The sequence below is a fragment of the Staurois parvus genome, unplaced genomic scaffold (assembly GCF_062004578.1).
Source record: "Staurois parvus isolate SC_StPar_1 unplaced genomic scaffold, SC_StPar_1.0 ptg000678l, whole genome shotgun sequence".
NCBI classification, from domain to species: domain Eukaryota; kingdom Metazoa; phylum Chordata; class Amphibia; order Anura; family Ranidae; genus Staurois; species Staurois parvus.
In genome coordinates this window covers 1,538,860-1,557,568 of record NW_028318474.1, presented here as the reverse complement: position 1 = coordinate 1,557,568, position 18,709 = coordinate 1,538,860, and the positions used below count along the sequence as shown (strand labels likewise).

Genomic DNA, 18,709 nt, shown 5'->3' with positions numbered 1-18,709 from the left:
AGGAAATGAGGTGGACTCTATCCAGGAAATGAGGAAATGAGGTGGACTCTATCCAGGAAATGAGGTGGACTATCTTATTTTCTGCAGCTTCTAATGCAAACTATGAGAGGATCCCAGTGTGCAGTGAAATCAGAGTAAGTAATTTCAGTACAGGAGAGGAGCCTCCACAACAGTTCAAGACAGGGAAGGATGGAATTCAACTTTAAATGTTTGTTTTTGGGTTTAAATAAGCACTTAACTACTTTATTTAGATAACATCTTAAAAGGAAATATGCTACTTATTGGGCCAATAGTGTCATGAGGGGTGGAGAAACTCAATCCATACTCAATCCATAACCCCAATGATGTCACCAGCTGTATCCCTTTTTTCCATAAACATCAGCTTCCCCTATGTGGGAGATGTTCTTACTCTAATATCTGAACTGCTGTTGTCCTCTGAGTCATGTTTTAATTACTAGTTAATATTGTGCAAATACATAAAAAATTAGGGGGGGGGGGGTTGGGGGCCGCCATCATCAGTTGTGTATGGAATAGAGATGATTTTGCCATCAGTTAAGTGAAGCTTTCTTTAAGAATGATAAAGCCATGGAATTCTACGTTACATGAGGGAATAATGTCAAACATAACAAGAATAGGATAATGTTCTTATAAGTGATGGTATCCTTAGCTATACTTAATATAGATTAATATGGGGGTGTTCTGATCCAGACAACTGATCTAGCTTGACTCCTTTGGGGTCAAGATCCCCCCATGTGGCAACAGGTACCCAGAAGGCTCTGTTTTGCCCTATTTTGTGAAGGGTTAAACTGGATGGACAGGAGTCTTTCTTCAACATATGACGCTACACTTGAATTGTTTTCCCCCCCAAGATGGGTCGATGAGGGGGTGTCTGTAATTGGTGTCTGTTCCAGTCTAGATCCAGTGATAATCATTTGACTTCTAAGGCCAGAATTACACTTGAAGCTGATGGCAGGTCATATCACATTCCTGATAATAAGTTGCTACTCACGTTTTGGTCCAGCAGCACAGTTGATATCAAAATGAACAAACCCTGGATTAAAAAAAGCATATGATAGAGTTCTGGGTTATTATATTTATGTATATGATTACTGCAAGCATAAGTAACACACAGTGAAGGCAGCTTGGCTGGATAGCAAAATGGCTTAATGCTAACCTGCAGAATGGAGTTTAAGGGGCTTTGGTTGCTTTGGATTGGGTTAAACTGTTCTAGAGTAAACTGGCCATACAGGCTTAGATTTTTGTTCATATAGAAATCTAATTGTACTTCAGAGCATTTTTTCTTGCCATCATTAGGTCATTTTGTTAGAAAGCCCTTCAGATTTCATCCAATCTTGCTACATGAATGGAATCCCAGATGTAATAAACTGGTTTCATTACGATTTTTCCCAAGCAAAGACCATCTTCACAACTAAACTTTTGTTTGTTTGAATTTTCTCATCCCTATGGCTGAAAATGAACATCGATTTGACCCCACTAACCCTTAGAAAATCGAATGTTTCAAAACCAAATATTTTCAAACTAAATTCTACCGGTATATGGGCAGCTGTGTACTATCAAACAAAGCATACTTACCCTATTGCCCTCCACCTTCTTACTAGGAGCCTTGGGCTGCATGAACACATGTGAAAGAGGCCATTACATGGACAGAAAGAAGTAGAACCAGGGACATACGGTGTATATATTGATGCAACAACCAACTAAGGAAGTAAATGGTGTGGGGAAGGATGGGTTAGTGCACATGTAAACCCTAAGGTCCCATTCACACTTGCTAATGGGGCCGTTACTGACTACATGTGGGAGATCAAGTATTGGTTCCCTGCGATTAGTGAACATCCACTCTAGAACACTAGTATTAGTGGACGCTCACAAGTAATTGCTTGGACTGATTACATATGAGCGGCCAGCGATTAGCTTCAGGAGCTATCAGCCTCCCATTGTTTTCAAATGGGCTGCTGCCTGCAGCTAAGCGCAGGGAACCCCCACTGGATCTCCCACGTGTAATCAGTAATGGCCCCATTTGCAAGTGTGAATGGGGCCTTGGGGTTTACATGTGCTTAAAGTAACACATCCTTCCCCGCACCAGTTGCATCCTTAGTGGGTTGTTGCAGCAATTGCTGCCTCGGGAAAAAACCCCATAACAGTGTGTGGGAAGCTACTGTGCAGACATGGACAGCAGGAAGAAGGGCAGTAAGAAGTAAATATTGCTTGCAGAACCTAAGTATGTAGCTGGGATGGGGGTGCATGGCTTAGTTAAGGAACATGTAAACCCTAGGGCCCCTGTCACACTGTCGATGCTGGTGCCAGTAAGAATTTGCCATCAGCAGGTTTGCATTTGTCACTCTCTGCCTGGATGAGCGAGGTGTCGCTATGTTGCTTGCGACTAACATTGTTCAGTATGCTTTTTCTTAAATTTGTGGTAAAAAAAAGTGACAGCTAACTTTTCAAGTGCGTGAAACAGTTTCAGCACCATGGAAAGCTACTGTCTGCAACCTATCCTTTGCATGTACTGTACAGGTGGGATGGCTGCACCGACTGTTGCTGTCAGGAATGGACTCGCAAATGGTGGTGGGACTCACCTGCCTTGTGGGCTGCAGTACCAGGGCTGGCCAGCGGGTGCTCTCGGCAGCCAGAAGCTCACTCCTGCAATCAAGCCATCATCTGAGGCTGATTGCAGGAGGTGTATTTAAGGAATGGCCAGGCCTGCAGTCAGGGCCTTGGTGTATTGTTCCCATGAGCCCCTGTACCTGCATCCTGCCTGATCCTGCATTATCCTGACTCTGCTTGAACTCTGCCTGCACCGACCTCGGCTACTCCTGACCAATCTTCTGCCTACTCCTTGTACCTTGTCTGCCCGTTAGCTACCGACCCGGCCCGCCTGACTACATTGTTCTCCATATTTATATATATATATCAGTTAAGGTTTGGGTTTGTTGCACCTTGTTGTACGTATTTGTGTTAGTTTTGGGTTTGGTTTGTTGCACTGCGTTTACCGTATATACTCGAGTATAAGCCGAGTTTTTCAGCACATTTTTTGTGCTGAAAAACGGCCCCCTCGGCTTATACTCGAGTCAACGTGTGCAGATGTCTAGCAGGGGGCGCTGCTTCTAAAGCCAGTGCTTCTCAAATAGTGGGGCGCGCCCCGGCTCCGTCAAGGGGGGCGCGTACAGGGGTGGGCAGAGGACTGCTGTCTCTTACCTGGCTCCCACGATGATCCATCCAGGAAGCGCTGCTCCTTCCGTCACTCCGGCCACTCCCTCACTCCTGCCGCTCGGCTCCGCCTCCTCACCGGTGATTGGCCGCCAGAACTGTAGCTCAGGAAAGGTACACAGGTGGCCAATCACGGGCGAGGAGGCGGAGCCGAGCGGACCCGTGAAAATCGAGTGAGGGAAAAGTCGGTAAGTGTGCAGTGCAGAGGTGCTGCTGCAACCACATATGCTGGCTGCAGCAGCACCATACTGCAACAGGGGTCAGCAAGTGTCATTGATGTCAGTGGGAGGAATAGTGCCGCATCATTGGTGTCACTGATACTAATGATGGGGCAATTTTCCTCCCACTGACACCAACGATGGGGCACTATTCCTCCCACTGACACCAATGATGGGGCACTATTCCTCCCACTGATACTAATGATGGGGCATTATTCCTCCCACTGACACCAACGATGGGGCACTATTCCTCCCAGTGATACCAATGATGGGGCACTATTCCTCCCACTGACACCAATGATGGGGCACTATTCCTCCCACTGACACCAATGATGGGGCACTATTCTTCCCACTGATACCAATGATGGGGCACTATTCCTCCCACTGACACCAATGATGGGGCACTATTCCTCCCACTAATACCAATGATGGGGCACTATTTCCACTTACAGAGCTATTTTACTGTTTTTCGTTTAAATAAATATTCATGTGATTTTATTGGTCTCTATCTTTATTTTTTACATTGACTAGTAGGTGCCTCATTTCCCACCCTCGGCTTATACTCGAGTCAATAGTTTTTCCCAGTTTTTTGTGGTAAAATTAGGTACCTCGGCTTATATTCGGGTCGGCTTATACTCGAGTATATACGGTATGTTTGTGTTGCCCTTAATAAATTATATTGTTTTACAAGCTATACCTGAAGTCTGTGTTTCCCTGTGTCAGTCCGCACACCTCTGGTCATACCCAGAAGCCCTGACAGTTGCATTCATCTGATGCACTTTCATCCCATTGTATTTAGGGTGAATGTGACTGTGTCAGATGTTACAATGTCAGTGGTCAGTGTATAATATCATCTATTACATTTATGGCTACTAGGAATGGCCCCAATACTTTGGTGATCATTGTAGATGCCTTTGTTGTATGCAAAAGTTCCTGGTATATTAGTGGCCATTGTAGAAATCCTTGGTACATTGGTGGTCAGAGTTACATAAGCATACATTAGACATGTGCAGTTCATTTTGTTCTGAATCAAAATTTGGACTGAGTTTCTGTTATTTGGAGATTTGGATGTATCTGAATTTTCGATTACCATAGTCATGAATTTAAAAAAATCAGAAATAATGAAACTAAATTTAATTTAAAAATAATACATTCAAATCAAATTTGAAAGCTAAATCGAATTCAAAACAAATTCAAACTGTAAACATGTTGCTGACTTCCTTCAAAGACTACGGGGTTGATTTACTATAACTGGAGAGTACAAAATCTGGTGCAACTGTGCATGGCAGCCAATCAGCTTCTAACTTCAGCTTGTTCAGTTATGTGTTGACAAAATAAATCTGGAAGCTGATTGGTTTCTATGCAGAGCTGCACTAGATTTTGCACTCTCCGGTTTTAGTGAATCAACCCCTGTGTGTATTATGCAGGCCATACATAGTTCGAATTCTGAACGATTTTTCTTCCGAAAATTGAAACGTCGTTCGTTCTGTAATACGATGGTGCAACCAATGATTTCGAAAATTGGTCGTTTTTCACGAATTTTCCAGCATGCCCAACAAACGAAATGAGAAGGAACCACAAAAATCGGCCAATGCCATTGCCCCACTAACAGAGCGAAAATCGGCCGATTATTCTTAGGTCCGATTTTCGTACGAAAATTGTTCAGAATTCGAACCATGTATGGCCTGCATTAGTGTTAGAATATAGCTGTCTTCCAAAATTCAAATTTCAAAAAGAATAAAATAGAATAAAACAGAACAAAACAGAAAAGAACAGAATAGAAAATAAAGTAATATGATAGATTACAATAGAATAGAATACAATGAAAAGAATAAAGCCATTTTCCAAAATTAAAATTTTGAAAAGAAAAGAATAGAATAAAATAAAACAGAATAGATTAGAAAATAAAAGAAAAGAATAGAAATTAAAATAATTAGGAATATATTAGAAAAGGATAGAACAGAATAGAAAATAATAGAATGGAAAAAAATAGTATTGAAAAGAATAGAATAGAGTAGAAAATGAAAGAATTGAAAGAAAATAAAATAGATTAGAAGAGAATACATATAGCTATCTCCTGAAATTCTAATTTAGAAATTCGAATAGAAAATAATAAACTAGAAAAAATATAGCTGTCTTCTGAAATTTGAATTTCAAAAAGAATAGAATAGAATAAAATAGGATAGAATAGAATAAAACAAAATAGTCTAGAATAGAAAATAAAAGAATAGAATAGCAAATAAAAGAATGGATTAGAATGAAAAATAAAGAAATAGAATAGAAAAAAAGAATAGAATAGAAAGAATATAGCAGATAGCATGACCATCCATTTACATCCATCCACCCATAGACACACATTGTGGTTCAGTCTGGATATGTCTGAAAAATCTAGATTGAATGCCCACGTGAAAAGGGTCTAAATGTGACAACTTCTCTTCAGGATGGTTGTTGGGAAGCCAGCTTTCTAACTATCCCATTTTATCCCCACCTGACCCATTCAACTGTCAGTTGGGGTTTACTCAACATAAGGTGGGGGGGCTTGCAAGGAGGGACCCTCAAAAAGCACCTTATCCCAATAATGATGAGGACAAGGGCCTCTTCCCCACAACCCCCATCCAGTAGTTGTGGAAGTCCCCTTTAACAATAAGGGGACCACTTTACCAGTTGTGACCTGGAAGTCCCCTTTAACAATAAGGGGACCTCTGGATACCAGTTACCCTGTGTGATGGAGTAAGGGATACATACAGCAGTACCCTTGATCAGTCATATAAAAAGCCCTTAAATTAAAAGAAAAGCAAAAAATCCCCAAAAAGGTCCCAGAATATAAATATATGTCAATTACAATGAAGAATGTCTGGAGCTTGGCAAAAGAAAAAAAATCCCACCAAGCACTGACACAATGCACTCTTGGCACTTACTTGTGCTCAATGACTAAAGTCTCCCAGGTGATGTCATTGATCAAGCATGGACATGGCCATAGTTGGTCAATGATGTCACCTGGGAGACCCTTCTACTTTGTTTACTTATAGCGGTGGTGCCCTGGTTAGGCATGAGTCAGTGGCAGGAGCAGTTGCTTCAACAATCAACTGGATTTTTTTTTGTTGACAGGCGTCGGGCATTATTAAACATGGTTGAGGTAGTTGTGAATCACTAGATGATGTGATTGACAATGGAGTTCCTTTTGGAACTTTTTTTATTAAAGATTTTGTTAAAAAGATTCAGTGTGTTTCCTTTTTTTAGTGAATGAGTAAGGGTACTATTTGCCCTTTCCTAATTCACATATGAGGACTGGTATCTGGGGTTCCCCTTATTTTTAAAAGGGGCTTCCAGATTTTGATTACGCACTGGCAACAAACCCCCACAATCCCAGGGCCAGTATTGTGGGAAGGATTCCTTTGTTCTCATCAACATTTGGCAGAGGACCCCGTTATTTTTTTGCTTGTGCTCCCCCTTTAAATCCATGTATTTTAGGGAGAACCACATGAGTAAGGGTCTGGTATAGATGAAGGAAATTTCTAGTTGTTGTGTTTACAAGCAACCATAAACAACAGGGAGCTGCCATTTGCTGGCAAATTAATCAGCCCTTTTTTCTAAATGTCAGTTTTGCTGTCATAGGTTGTATAAATTGTACAAACACACAACTTCACAGGCATTCCCCTATCATAGTATTTAAGGAAATATTTTACATGTTTAATGTTTTGCTTTAGGAATTATTAAAAATGCAGAAACAGAAATTTTAATTTTGTTTTGCTTTGTTAAATGCTTCTGAGGGCAGTGCCTAGCACCGCATGCCATTTTGTTGAAAATCAATTGCCTATTAGCCTAGAAAATGTCCATAACTGTTTTTTTTACCATTGGGCTCCCATTGACTTCAATAAGGTTTGGATTCAGCACCTGAATTGCAGTAAAGTTGCAGTAAAGGAACAAAAATGTTTGTTGTAACTGTTTAAAAAGTGTTAGCTGGAGTTTTGCTTCAATTTGTTAGTGTATATAAATCTTGCTAGTGCACATACAGTAACAATGCTCTCCCCTCGAGTGACAATGGTGCTGACCAAAGGTGTCTTTGTTGTTCCTTCATTGAAAGTGTAGGCACAGGTGATCTGGTACAGGCCAGATAGCCAGGTGAAAACAGAGGAAAAAAGCTTAAAAAAAGAAAACTAATGCAGCCACCACATCTAATGATTGGTAAGCTGAAACATATTACATTTTTGGTTTTGCGTTTATTAACACTTCAGGATATACTATGTACTTTATTACACTTACCTGTAATGAGTTGAGTGCTGCAAATATTCCATTAATCACATAGCTTTCAGGATTAACTGCAACTCCCAGCCCCAATCCCCAGGTAGTTCCGAGAAGAGGGGTGAGGATTGCAATGGTTTTAGCAATCAAAATCAAAATTTTCCTGTCTTCTTTTCCTGATTGTTCACCAATGGTAGGCCTCATTAATTTGAAGATGACCACCACCAGTATCAGTATGTCAGCAAACACAATGGTTAAAACTGGCACCACGAAGGCAAGGAATGATCTGGAGTCACTGTAGTCAAGCCAGCAGAATTTGTTGCTTATAAATCTTTTACTGGGTTCAGTTGAAGCCACGGTGACAATGGTTATAAGGAGAGGACATCCATAACCCAGGAGGAAAGCTACGATCATCATGGTGTTCCTACTCATGTTATGCAAGACGTAGACCACGCGATAAAAAAGAATCAGTCCTGTGGTCAGCATCCAGAAAAACAAAGACAAGTAGAAGAAGAAGCTAAAGAAGGCAGCGGCTTTGCAGGCAGCTGATCCTTTATTCTGCTCTAGCGATGCACCAATGATAAACCAGATATTGGCTACCAGAAGCGTAACGGCAATATTTACCAGGCAGACATGACGAATGTAGGAGGTCTTGTTTTTGATAACTGAATGCCACATTAAGGTCTCGATGAGCAGTGTAATCACCAAGCAAACAAGAGATATTCCGACTCCAATGTAAGTAATGATTTCTAAAGTTGGATTTGTAACTGATGATCCCATAAGGATTGAAAAAGAAGTCAAGTGAGTACATGAGCATAAAATCACATCATTTGCTGTAATTAAGGCACAACCATTATTGTTCCAAACTTTCTGATCCGGTTCATACCAGACACATTTTGGATTCACTAGTGATGAATTACTCTTACTAAAATTCATATTTATTTTAAACATACTGCTATCAATGTTTTCTTTGTAGTTCTTAATGATCGTTGACATAACCAGCCCATTGACAATCTCCTTTGTGGTATTTGGCAAAATGTCCTTCAACGTACTGTAAGCAATGGTAACTACAGTGGTAGAGTTGCCTATTATTGCACCCTTATCGATAAACACATTTCCAGTTAAATTTTGCATGGAAAATTTATTTTCGTAGCTATCAGCTTTGCTCACAACCTGTCCAGAAAGCTGAATATTGCTGAAGGAATTATCTGTAAAGTTGATTGTGCCATTGAAGTTCAGATTGTTTGCAAAATGCTCAACAGAACTCAGAATTGTTACACTTTTATTAGCCATACCGCTCCAAGCGTTGGATGCGCCCACCACGATATCAACTGTTTTTATAAAGTTCTAGGAGAAGAAAAGTCTAGTGTAATTATTTTGTTAAGACCAGTTATTTAGAAAGTTTCAAATTACTCTACAAAAATACTGTAGAATCGATAGGCTACATTCATGTTAAAACATTGCCAAAGCTGAAGACTGTGTGATTATGAATTAGAGAGGTGGAGATGCAGTTGTTAGAGGAGATGTTGCCATGAATATATATTTATTCCTATGGTTGTACCTTCTAACAGCCAGTTTCCATCAGCACGGCTAATTTCAGATACAGGTTGGGACTTCACAAAGCTCCCAGATCTCCAGTGGAAGCAAATTGACTTTTGTAAATTATTGAACAACCCAATTGAAAATCATGTATCTTCAAAAAGTTATATACTCATTAGACTGTTTAAGTATAGCCACTTGCCAACCACGCACCGTAGCTTTACGGCTGCAGTGCAGACTGGCTGTGAAAAACCTCGTATGTGTATGTGATTTTGCTTTTCTGCTGTCATTGGCTCCTTGACATGCTGATCAGCTGGTCCCAGCTGCTGATTCATGGCCACAACATGACGATCGTCGGAGCTAATGACAGGAGAGAGATCTGTGTTAGTAAATAGATCCCTAATCTCTCAATAAAGAACACCTGTTACTGCCCAAGCATTCACAGGGAATGTTGTTCTTCCCTTGTGATAGCAATAAAGTTGAATTAAAAAAATTATATATATAAATTTTTTTTTAAATTAAAATAAATAAAAAAATGTAAAACAAAATTTGAAAGCACTCCCATTCCTCTGTGCTCATGGCTATGACTAAGCCTATGGGAGGGTTAAATATATCAGAGGGGTGTGGCTTGGGAGGAGACAAGCTGAAGTCCTTCTTCTACATATGGTGATCAGGCTGGCCACTGGTGTGCAACTCCCTATTCTTTTTGATAGATAATTTCCTTTATGTTTGGCTAACATAGACAGGTATACCTGCATCATTTCTGGCTCCACTATTTTGCTTGCATTTGAGACTGCAGATATGATGTTCACCATGATCTGTAAAGTTTCAGAGGAGTCCGCAATGTTTTTTTTCTCACTGGTGGCTGTGGCAGTGATATTTTGAAGCAATTCCGGCAAAGCTTGCTGCACTTCCAGACTGTCTAGTACATTCTATGTTAAAGTCATGGAGAGAGGAAAGAAAAAAGTTGCTGAATTATCTTGTATACTTCTTTTTGTTCAATCTTTTCTTCACATAATCTACACTTCAATATACAGTATCCCAAGTTAAAGTGGAATTTAGTATTAGAATCTCTTCCAGTTTTTGACTGATAACCAGTCGACAATCAGCTCCCAACTAGCTCAACTTACCTTTATAAAATGATCAGATACATTTTTATATTTCAGCCATGAGCTAACAAAGTAATCAATTTTGTTTCACCCAGGCAATACAGTCTTGAAAAAAATATTGTATTTTTCTAAATGATCTATAGACAAAATTGTAACAAAACCAACAAAGTGCTTTTTTTCCTAGTTTGACCAAAATTAGTTTAAAAACACGTGATCCTTTGCTGTTTATTTACCATGTTTCTGCCTGATGACCCATCTGCACATCCTGCTGACTACATTCCTGCAAGACCCCAGCCATCCACTGCAGACAACTGCACTCCTGGAGTCATAGGAACTTGCAGCCTCCTGTATTTCCTGGCCAGTGAATATGGAATTTTTTGGGGGCAGCCACATACCAGTAGGCTGGGCTTGTTTGGTGTATAGGAATGGGGACTGCTATAGGTGACATTACATTAGACTGTATTCATTGACCTATAGCAGCGACCATTACTGTACATTGTTTTCTATGCAGTTTTGGTTGCTTTTTGTGAAGATACATGTCTGGTGCATAATCAGTCCAAACTTTTAAAATGTTTCATATATTGGGTAGCGAGTAGCAAAATGGGCTTTGGTGTGTAATTCTAAGTATGCCTATGACATGTTTGGGAAACATCTTATAAAAAAATATTAATCATATCCTTTCCACATTTTCCAAAAACTTGTAGCAAAAAATGGCATTTCTTCAAAAGACTCACCATGCCTCTTAAAATATACCTTGTGGTCATTTTGTGGGTGTCTCTACTGTCCTGTTGCTTCAGGGCCTCAAAAAATGTGATAGGTAGTAAAGAAATTAGATGTATAATATATGCCCCTACAAAGCTTGAAGGCGCTCCTTGGAGTTTGGGCCCCTCTATGTGATTAGGCTCTGAAAAAGTCTCCCTCAAATGGTATCGCCATACTTGGGTAGACTAGTAGAATGTGTTTTGGGTTGTAATTCTTATCAGGTTTCCATGGTAGTGAGCCCTTGTAGTTACTTAACTTGAGTTTCTCCAGGGCATGGAGTCTAAGCCCTAGCCTCTTTCCCCAGGGCCCCTGATGGTGGGGATGGATTTGCAGCAAACTGGAACCAGTTCATGGCCCCCAGGTACACCCAGCTGATGATGCAGAGACCACTCATGTGTGCAGAGTACAGATGACAGATGACAGAAGAGGATCCAGAAAACAAACTGAAGTCAGAGCGGGCAGTAGACAAAGTCAGGGTTGGTACACAGGAAATAAGACACAGAATACAAGTACTACAAGGCTAACTGGGAGCACAGAGAAACTAGGAAGTTTTTCAGGCAATGTGGTCTGCACTAAGCATGTCTTATATAGGCAGGGCTGGGAGGCAGGCCAGGAAGGAAGGGAAATGGATTTAAATCCACAGTATAGCAGGCGATGCCCATAGGTGAACACAGACGCCAACAACACATGAGAATAAAATCACAGGTCTAGCAGAACAACTGCAGCATGGAGGTACAAATTTTACAAACATAACTCTGCAGGCTAAACCATGACAATTCTAAGTATGCATATACAGTGTATTTTAAATATTTTATGTCAACTTTGTGTAAAAAATGTTTTTTGATTTTCTTTCCACATTTTCCAAAAACAAGGCAAAAAAATGACATCTTCAAAAGACTTATTATGCTGCATAAAAAATACTTTGGGGTATTTGCTTTCCAAAAGATGTTTTTTCTGTGGGTGTTTCTACGGTCGTGGTTTTTCCAGACCTCCAAAAATGTGATAGACAGTTAGGAAATTAGAAGGTATTCTTTGGATTTTGGACAATTTTATGTGTATTATGGGGTATAATAAAGTATGCCTATGCTGTGTGTTACAAATATCTTATAAATAGAGATGAGCGAAGTATTCAAAAATTCGATTCGACTGATTCGGCGAATTCGTGGAAAATATTCGATTCGAGTCGAATATATTCGCTGTGAATTTAACTTAAAAAAGGGTGTTTATAGGCTTCAGAGAGACTTAATATTAGTGCAGAACACTGTACCTTTAATTTAAATGCCCTTGGAGTCTGCTGGGGAAGAGAAATAATACTGTCAGTCAGTATGACATGCAGATGAGTGCCGTCGATCTTAGAATCACCGCACACTTCACTCATTTGGCCAGTCACGGGGCCAAAACCAGTGTTTGGAGCCACAGTGTGGCGGTGGAGGCAGCAGCAATGGGAGGCCATACAGCAACCTATGACAAAATGGAAACCAGCAGGAGTGTGAGGAGACCTCAAAGTGGCACATGGCAGAGTGGGAGCAATGGGAGGCGGTACAGGGACCCATGTCACACTGAGGACCCAGCAGCAGCGTGACGAGGCGGTACGGGGGCCCATGGCAGATTTGGGGCCTGGCAGCACCTATGGGAGGCCTGTAATCTGCCAGCAACCTATGACAAAATGGAAACCAGCAGTGTGTGAGGAGACCTGAAAGTGGCACATGGCAGAGTGTGGCGATGGAGACAGCAGCAATGGGAGGCCGTACAGGGACCCATGAGAGACTGTGGACCTGGCAGCAGCATGAGGAGGCGGTATAGGGGCCCATGGCAGATTAGGGGCCTGGCAGCAGCTATAGGAGGCCCGTAATCTGCCAGCACTCTATGACAAAAAATTAAACACACCAGCAGTGTGTGAGGAGACCTGAAAGTGGCACATGGCAGAGTGTGGCGATGGAGACAGCAGCAATGGGAGGCCGTACAGGGACCCATGAGAGACTCTGGACCTGGCAGCAGCATGAGGAGGCGGTATATAGGGGCCCATGGCAGATTAGGGGCCTGGCAGCAGCTATAGGAGGCCCGTAATCTGCCAGCACCCTATGACAAAAAATTGAACACACCAGCAGTGTGAGGAGACCTGAAAGTGGCACATGGCAGAGTGTGGCGATGGAGACAGCAGCAATGGGAGGCCGTACAGGGACCCATGAGAGACTCTGGACCTGGCAGCAGCATGAGGAGGCGGTATATAGGGGCCCATGGCAGATTAGGGGCCTGGCAGCAGCTATGGGAGGCCCGTAATCTGCCAGCACCCTATGACAAAAAATGGAACACACCAGCAGTGTGAGGAGACCTGAAAGTGGCACATGGCAGAGTGTGGCGATGGAAACAGCAGCAATGGGAGGCCGTACAGGGACCCATGAGAGACTCTGGACCTGGCAGCAGCATGAGGAGGTGGTATATAGGGGCCCATGGCAGATTAGGGGCCTGGCAGAAGCTATGGGTGGCCCGTAATTTGCCAGCACCCTATGTCAAAAAATTCAACACACCAGCAGTGTGTGAGGAGACCTGAAAGTGGCACATGGCAGAGTGTGGCGATGGAGACAGCAGCAATGGGAGGCCGTACAGGGACCCATGAGAGACTCTGGACCTGGCAGCAGCATGAGGAGGCGGTATATAGGGGCCCATGGCAGATTAGGGGCCTGGCAGCAGCTATAGGAGGCCCGTAATCTGCCAGCACCCTATGACAAAAAATTGAACACACCAGCAGTGTGAGGAGACCTGAAAGTGGCACATGGCAGAGTGTGGCGATGGAGACAGCAGCAATGGGAGGCCGTACAGGGACCCATGAGAGACTCTGGACCTGGCAGCAGCATGAGGAGGCGGTATATAGGGGCCCATGGCAGATTAGGGGCCTGGCAGCAGATATGGGAGGCCCGTAATCTGCCAGCACCCTATGACAAAAAATGGAACACACCAGCAGTGTGAGGAGACCTGAAAGTGGCACATGGCAGAGTGTGGCGATGGAAACAGCAGCAATGGGAGGCCGTACAGGGACCCATGAGAGACTCTGGACCTGGCAGCAGCATGAGGAGGTGGTATATAGGGGCCCATGGCAGATTAGGGGCCTGGCAGCAGCTATGGGTGGCCCGTAATTTGCCAGCACCCTATGTCAAAAAATTCAACACACCAGCAGTGTGTGAGGAGACCTGAAAGTGGCACATGGCAGAGTGTGGCGATGGAGACAGCAGCAATGGGAGGCCGTACAGGGACCCATGAGAGACTGTGGACCTGGCAGCAGCATGAGGAGGCGGTATAGGGGCCCATGGCAGATTAGGGGCCTGGCAGCAGCTATAGGAGGCCCGTAATCTGCCAGCACTCTATGACAAAAAATTGAACACACCAGCAGTGTGAGGAGACCTGAAAGTGGCACATGGCAGAGTGTGGCGATGGAGACAGCAGCAATGGGAGGCCGTACAGGGACCCATGAGAGACTCTGGACCTGGCAGCAGCATGAGGAGGCGGTATATAGGGGCCCATGGCAGATTAGGGGCCTGGCAGCAGCTATGGGAGGCCCGTAATCTGCCAGCACCCTATGACAAAAAATGGAACACACCAGCAGTGTGAGGAGACCTGAAAGTGGCACATGGCAGAGTGTGGCGATGGAGACAGCAGCAATGGGAGGCCGTACAGGGACCCATGAGAGACTCTGGACCTGGCAGCAGCATGAGGAGGCGGTATATAGGGGCCCATGGCAGATTAGGGGCCTGGCAGCAGCTATGGGAGGCCCGTAATCTGCCAGCACCCTATGACAAAAAATGGAACACACCAGCAGTGTGAGGAGACCTGAAAGTGGCACATGGCAGAGTGTGGCGATGGAGACAGCAGCAATGGGAGGCCGTACAGGGACCCATGAGAGACTCTGGACTTGGCAGCAGCATGAGGAGGCGGTATAGGGGCCCATGGCAGATTAGGGGCCTGGCAGCAGCTATGGGAGGCCCGTAATCTGCCAGCACCCTATGACAAAAAATGGAACACACCAGCAGTGTGAGGAGACCTGAAAGTGGCACATGTTTGGGGCATGATTCATGGCGGATTTAGTCAGTTGTGTCAGGAACTGGTGGTTTGAAATCCAGACTAATCCACGCCTGATTCATTTTCACAAACGTGAGTCTCTCCACACTTTGGGTGGACAGTCGTGTCCTCCGCGGAGTTGCAATACCTCCTGCCGCACTAAACACGCGCTCCGATGCCACGCTACTGGCCGGGCATGACAGCCTTTCAAGGGCAAATTCAGCTAGTTGGGGCCAAAGGTCAAGTTTCGTTGCCCAGTAGTCAAGGGGATTGTCTACCTCGGTTGGCAGGGTGCTGTCCAAGTAGGCCTAAGCCTGTTGTTTGAGGTCCTGCTCCAGGTCCACCTGATGCTGCTGCTGCTGCGGCTGGTTAGTAGTTTCCTCACTGCGCTGGTGAAGAAAGCTACTCATCATCGACTGCAGACTGAGGCAGCCGCTGCTGCTGGAGCTGCCACTGCTCCTACCACCCCACCCCTCCCCTGCTGCCATGGCAGCGGAACGCGAGCGCACAGGGCCCACAGTGTCTGAGGATGGACGTTGGCGCAGAAAGGCAGAGACCAGCTGACTACATAGGTGGTTTTTATAGTACGTTATTTTGGCCTCCCTCTCAACAGGTGTGAAAAAGGCCACCATTTTTGAACGGTAGCGAGGGTCCAACAAGGTGGACAGCCAAAAGTCATCCCTCTGTCTGATGGTTATTATTCGGCTGTCGGTACGCAAGCAAGCGAGCATGCTATGGGCCATTTGTGCCAAGGAATGCGAGGGACTCCCTGCCTCCATCTCCACAGCATACTGCCACGGTGCGTCTGGGTCCTCTGTCTCCTCTTCCTCCTCCTCTACCAGATGCTCCTGCTCCTCCACTCCTGTCCGCTGAGTGGAAAAACCACCCATTTCACTCAATAATTCCTGAGCACCAATGTCCTCCTCTACCTCCTCCTCTTCTTCCTGTCCTGCCCCCACAGGGGTCATGTGGCGTTGAGATCTGTGCGCCACGTCTACCGCACCCTGACCAGCCATTATTAACAGCATTTGTTCCAGGACGTGCAACAGAGGAATGACGTCGTTCATCCCATAGTCCTGCCGACTCACGAATAGCGTGGCCTCCTCAAAGGGCCTGAGCAAGCGCAGGTGTCACGCATGAGCTGCCAATGGCTGACATCAAAGTTACACAGGGAGTACCTTTATCCGCTTTTAACATCAGGAAATCTGTGATGGCCTTTTGCTGTTCGTAAAGGCGGTCTAACATATGTAGGGTTGAATTCCACCTTGTTGCAACGTCACAGCATGAGGAATCGGTACGGGGGCCCATGGCAGATTACGGGCCTGGCAGCAGCAATGGGAGGCCCGTAATCTGCCAGCACCCTATGTCAAAAAATTCAACACACCAGCAGTGTGTGAGGAGACCTGAAAGTGGCACATGGCAGAGTGTGGCGATGGAGACAGCAGCAATGGGAGGCCGTACAGGGACCCATGAGAGACTCTGGACCTGGCAGCAGCATGAGGAGGCGATATATAGGGGCCCATGGCAGATTAGGGGCCTGGCAGCAGCTATAGGAGGCCCGTAATGTGCCAGCACCCTATGTCAAAAAATTCAACACACCAGCAGTGTGAGGAGACCTGAAAGTGGCACATGGCATGAGACACTGTGGACCTGGCAGCAGCATGAGGAGGCGGTACAGGGGCCCATGGCAGATTAGGGGCCTGGCAGCAGCTATGGGAGGCCCGTAATCTGCCAGCACCCTATATCAAAAAATTCAACACACCAGCAGTGTGAAGAGACCTGAAAGTGGCACATGGCAGAGTGTGGCGATGGAGACAGCAGCAATGGGAGGCCGTACAGGGACCCATGAGAGACTCTGGACCTGGCAGCAGCATGAGGAGGCGGTATATAGGGGCCCATGGCAGATTAGGGGCCTGGCAGCAGCTATGGGAGGCCCGTAATCTGCCAGCACCCTATGTCAAAAAATTCAACACACCAGCAGTGTGTGAGGAGACCTGAAAGTGGCACATGGCATGAGAAACTGTGGACCTGGCAGCAGCATGAGGAGGCGGTAAAGGGGCCCATGGCAGATTAGGGGCCTGGCAGCAGCTATGGGAGGCCGTACAGGGACCCATGAGAGACTCTGGACCTGGCAGCAGCATGAGGAGGCGGTATATAGGGGCCCATGGCAGATTAGGGGCCTGGCAGCAGCTATGGGAGGCCCGTAATCTGCCAGCACCCTATGTCAAAAAATTCAACACGCCAGCAGTGTGAAGAGACCTGAAAGTGGCACATGGCAGAGTGTGGCGATGGAGACAGCAGCAATGGGAGGCCGTACAGGGACCCATGAGAGACTCTGGACTTGGCAGCAGCATGAGGAGGCGGTATATAGGGGCCCATGGCAGATTAGGGGCCTGGCAGCAGCTATAGGAGGCCCGTAATCTGCCAGCACCCTATGTCAAAAAATTCAACACACCAGCAGTGTGAGGAGACCTGAAAGTGGCACATGGCAGAGTGTGGCGATGGAGACAGCAGCAATGGGAGGCCGTACAGGGACCCATGAGAGACTCTGGACCTGGCAGCAGCATGAGGAGGCGGTATATAGGGGCCCATGGCAGATTAGGGGCCTGGCAGCAGCTATAGGAGGCCCGTAATCTGCCAGCACCCTATGTCAAAAAATTCAACACACCAGCAGTGTGTGAGGAGACCTGAAAGTGGCACATGGCAGAGTGTGGCGATGGAGACAGCAGCAATGGGAGGCCGTACAGGGACCCATGAGAGACTCTGGACCTGGCAGCAGCATGAGGAGGCGGTATATAGGGGCCCATGGCAGATTAGGGGCCTGGCAGCAGCTATGGGAGGCCCGTAATCTGCCAGCACCCTATGTCAAAAAATTCAACATACCAGCAGTGTGAGGAGACCTGAAAGTGGCACATGGCAGAGTGTGGCGATGGAGACAGCAGCAATGGGAGGCCGTACCGGGACCCATGAGAGACTCTGGACTTGGCAGCAGCATGAGGAGGCGGTATATAGGGGCCCATGGCAGATTAGGGGCCTGGCAGCAGCTATAGGAGGCCCGTAACCTGCCAGCACCCTATGTCAAAAAATTCAACACACCAGCAGTGTGAGGAGACCTGAAAGTGGCACATGGCAGAGTGTGGCGATGGAGACAGCAGCAATGGGAGGCCGTACAGGGACCCATGAGAGACTCTGGACCTGGCAGCAGCATGAGGAGGCGGTATATAGGGGCCCATGGCAGATTAGTTGCCTGGCAGCAGCTATAGGAGGCCCGTAATCTGCCAGCACCCTATGTCAAAAAATTCAACACACCAGCAGTGTGTGAGGAGACCTGAAAGTGGCACATGGCAGAGTGTGGCGATGGAGACAGCAGCAATGGGAGGCCGTACAGGGACCCATGAGAGACTCTGGACCTGGCAGCAGCATGAGGAGGCGGTATATAGGGGCCCATGGCAGATTAGGGGCCTGGCAGCAGCTATGGGAGGCCCGTAATCTGCCAGCACCCTATGTCAAAAAATTCAACACACCAGCAGTGTGAAGAGACCTGAAAGTGGCACATGG

General features: G+C 45.6%; 1 protein-coding gene across 1 annotated transcript in view; it reads right to left on the bottom strand.

The window, feature by feature from the left end:
* The window catches only part of LOC149447648 (adhesion G protein-coupled receptor F5-like), a 123,498-nt gene that overhangs the window by 14,700 nt on the left and 90,089 nt on the right, over nt 1–18,709 (bottom strand). Inside the window, exons 12-14 of the mRNA XM_089652273.1 lie at nt 9,980–10,159; nt 7,710–9,035; nt 1,010–1,051 (exon numbers count right to left, since the gene is read on the bottom strand). Of these exons, the coding sequence (XP_089508399.1) occupies nt 1,010–1,051; nt 7,710–9,035; nt 9,980–10,159 (1,548 nt within the window). The remainder of the gene's footprint in view (nt 1–1,009; nt 1,052–7,709; nt 9,036–9,979; nt 10,160–18,709) is intronic.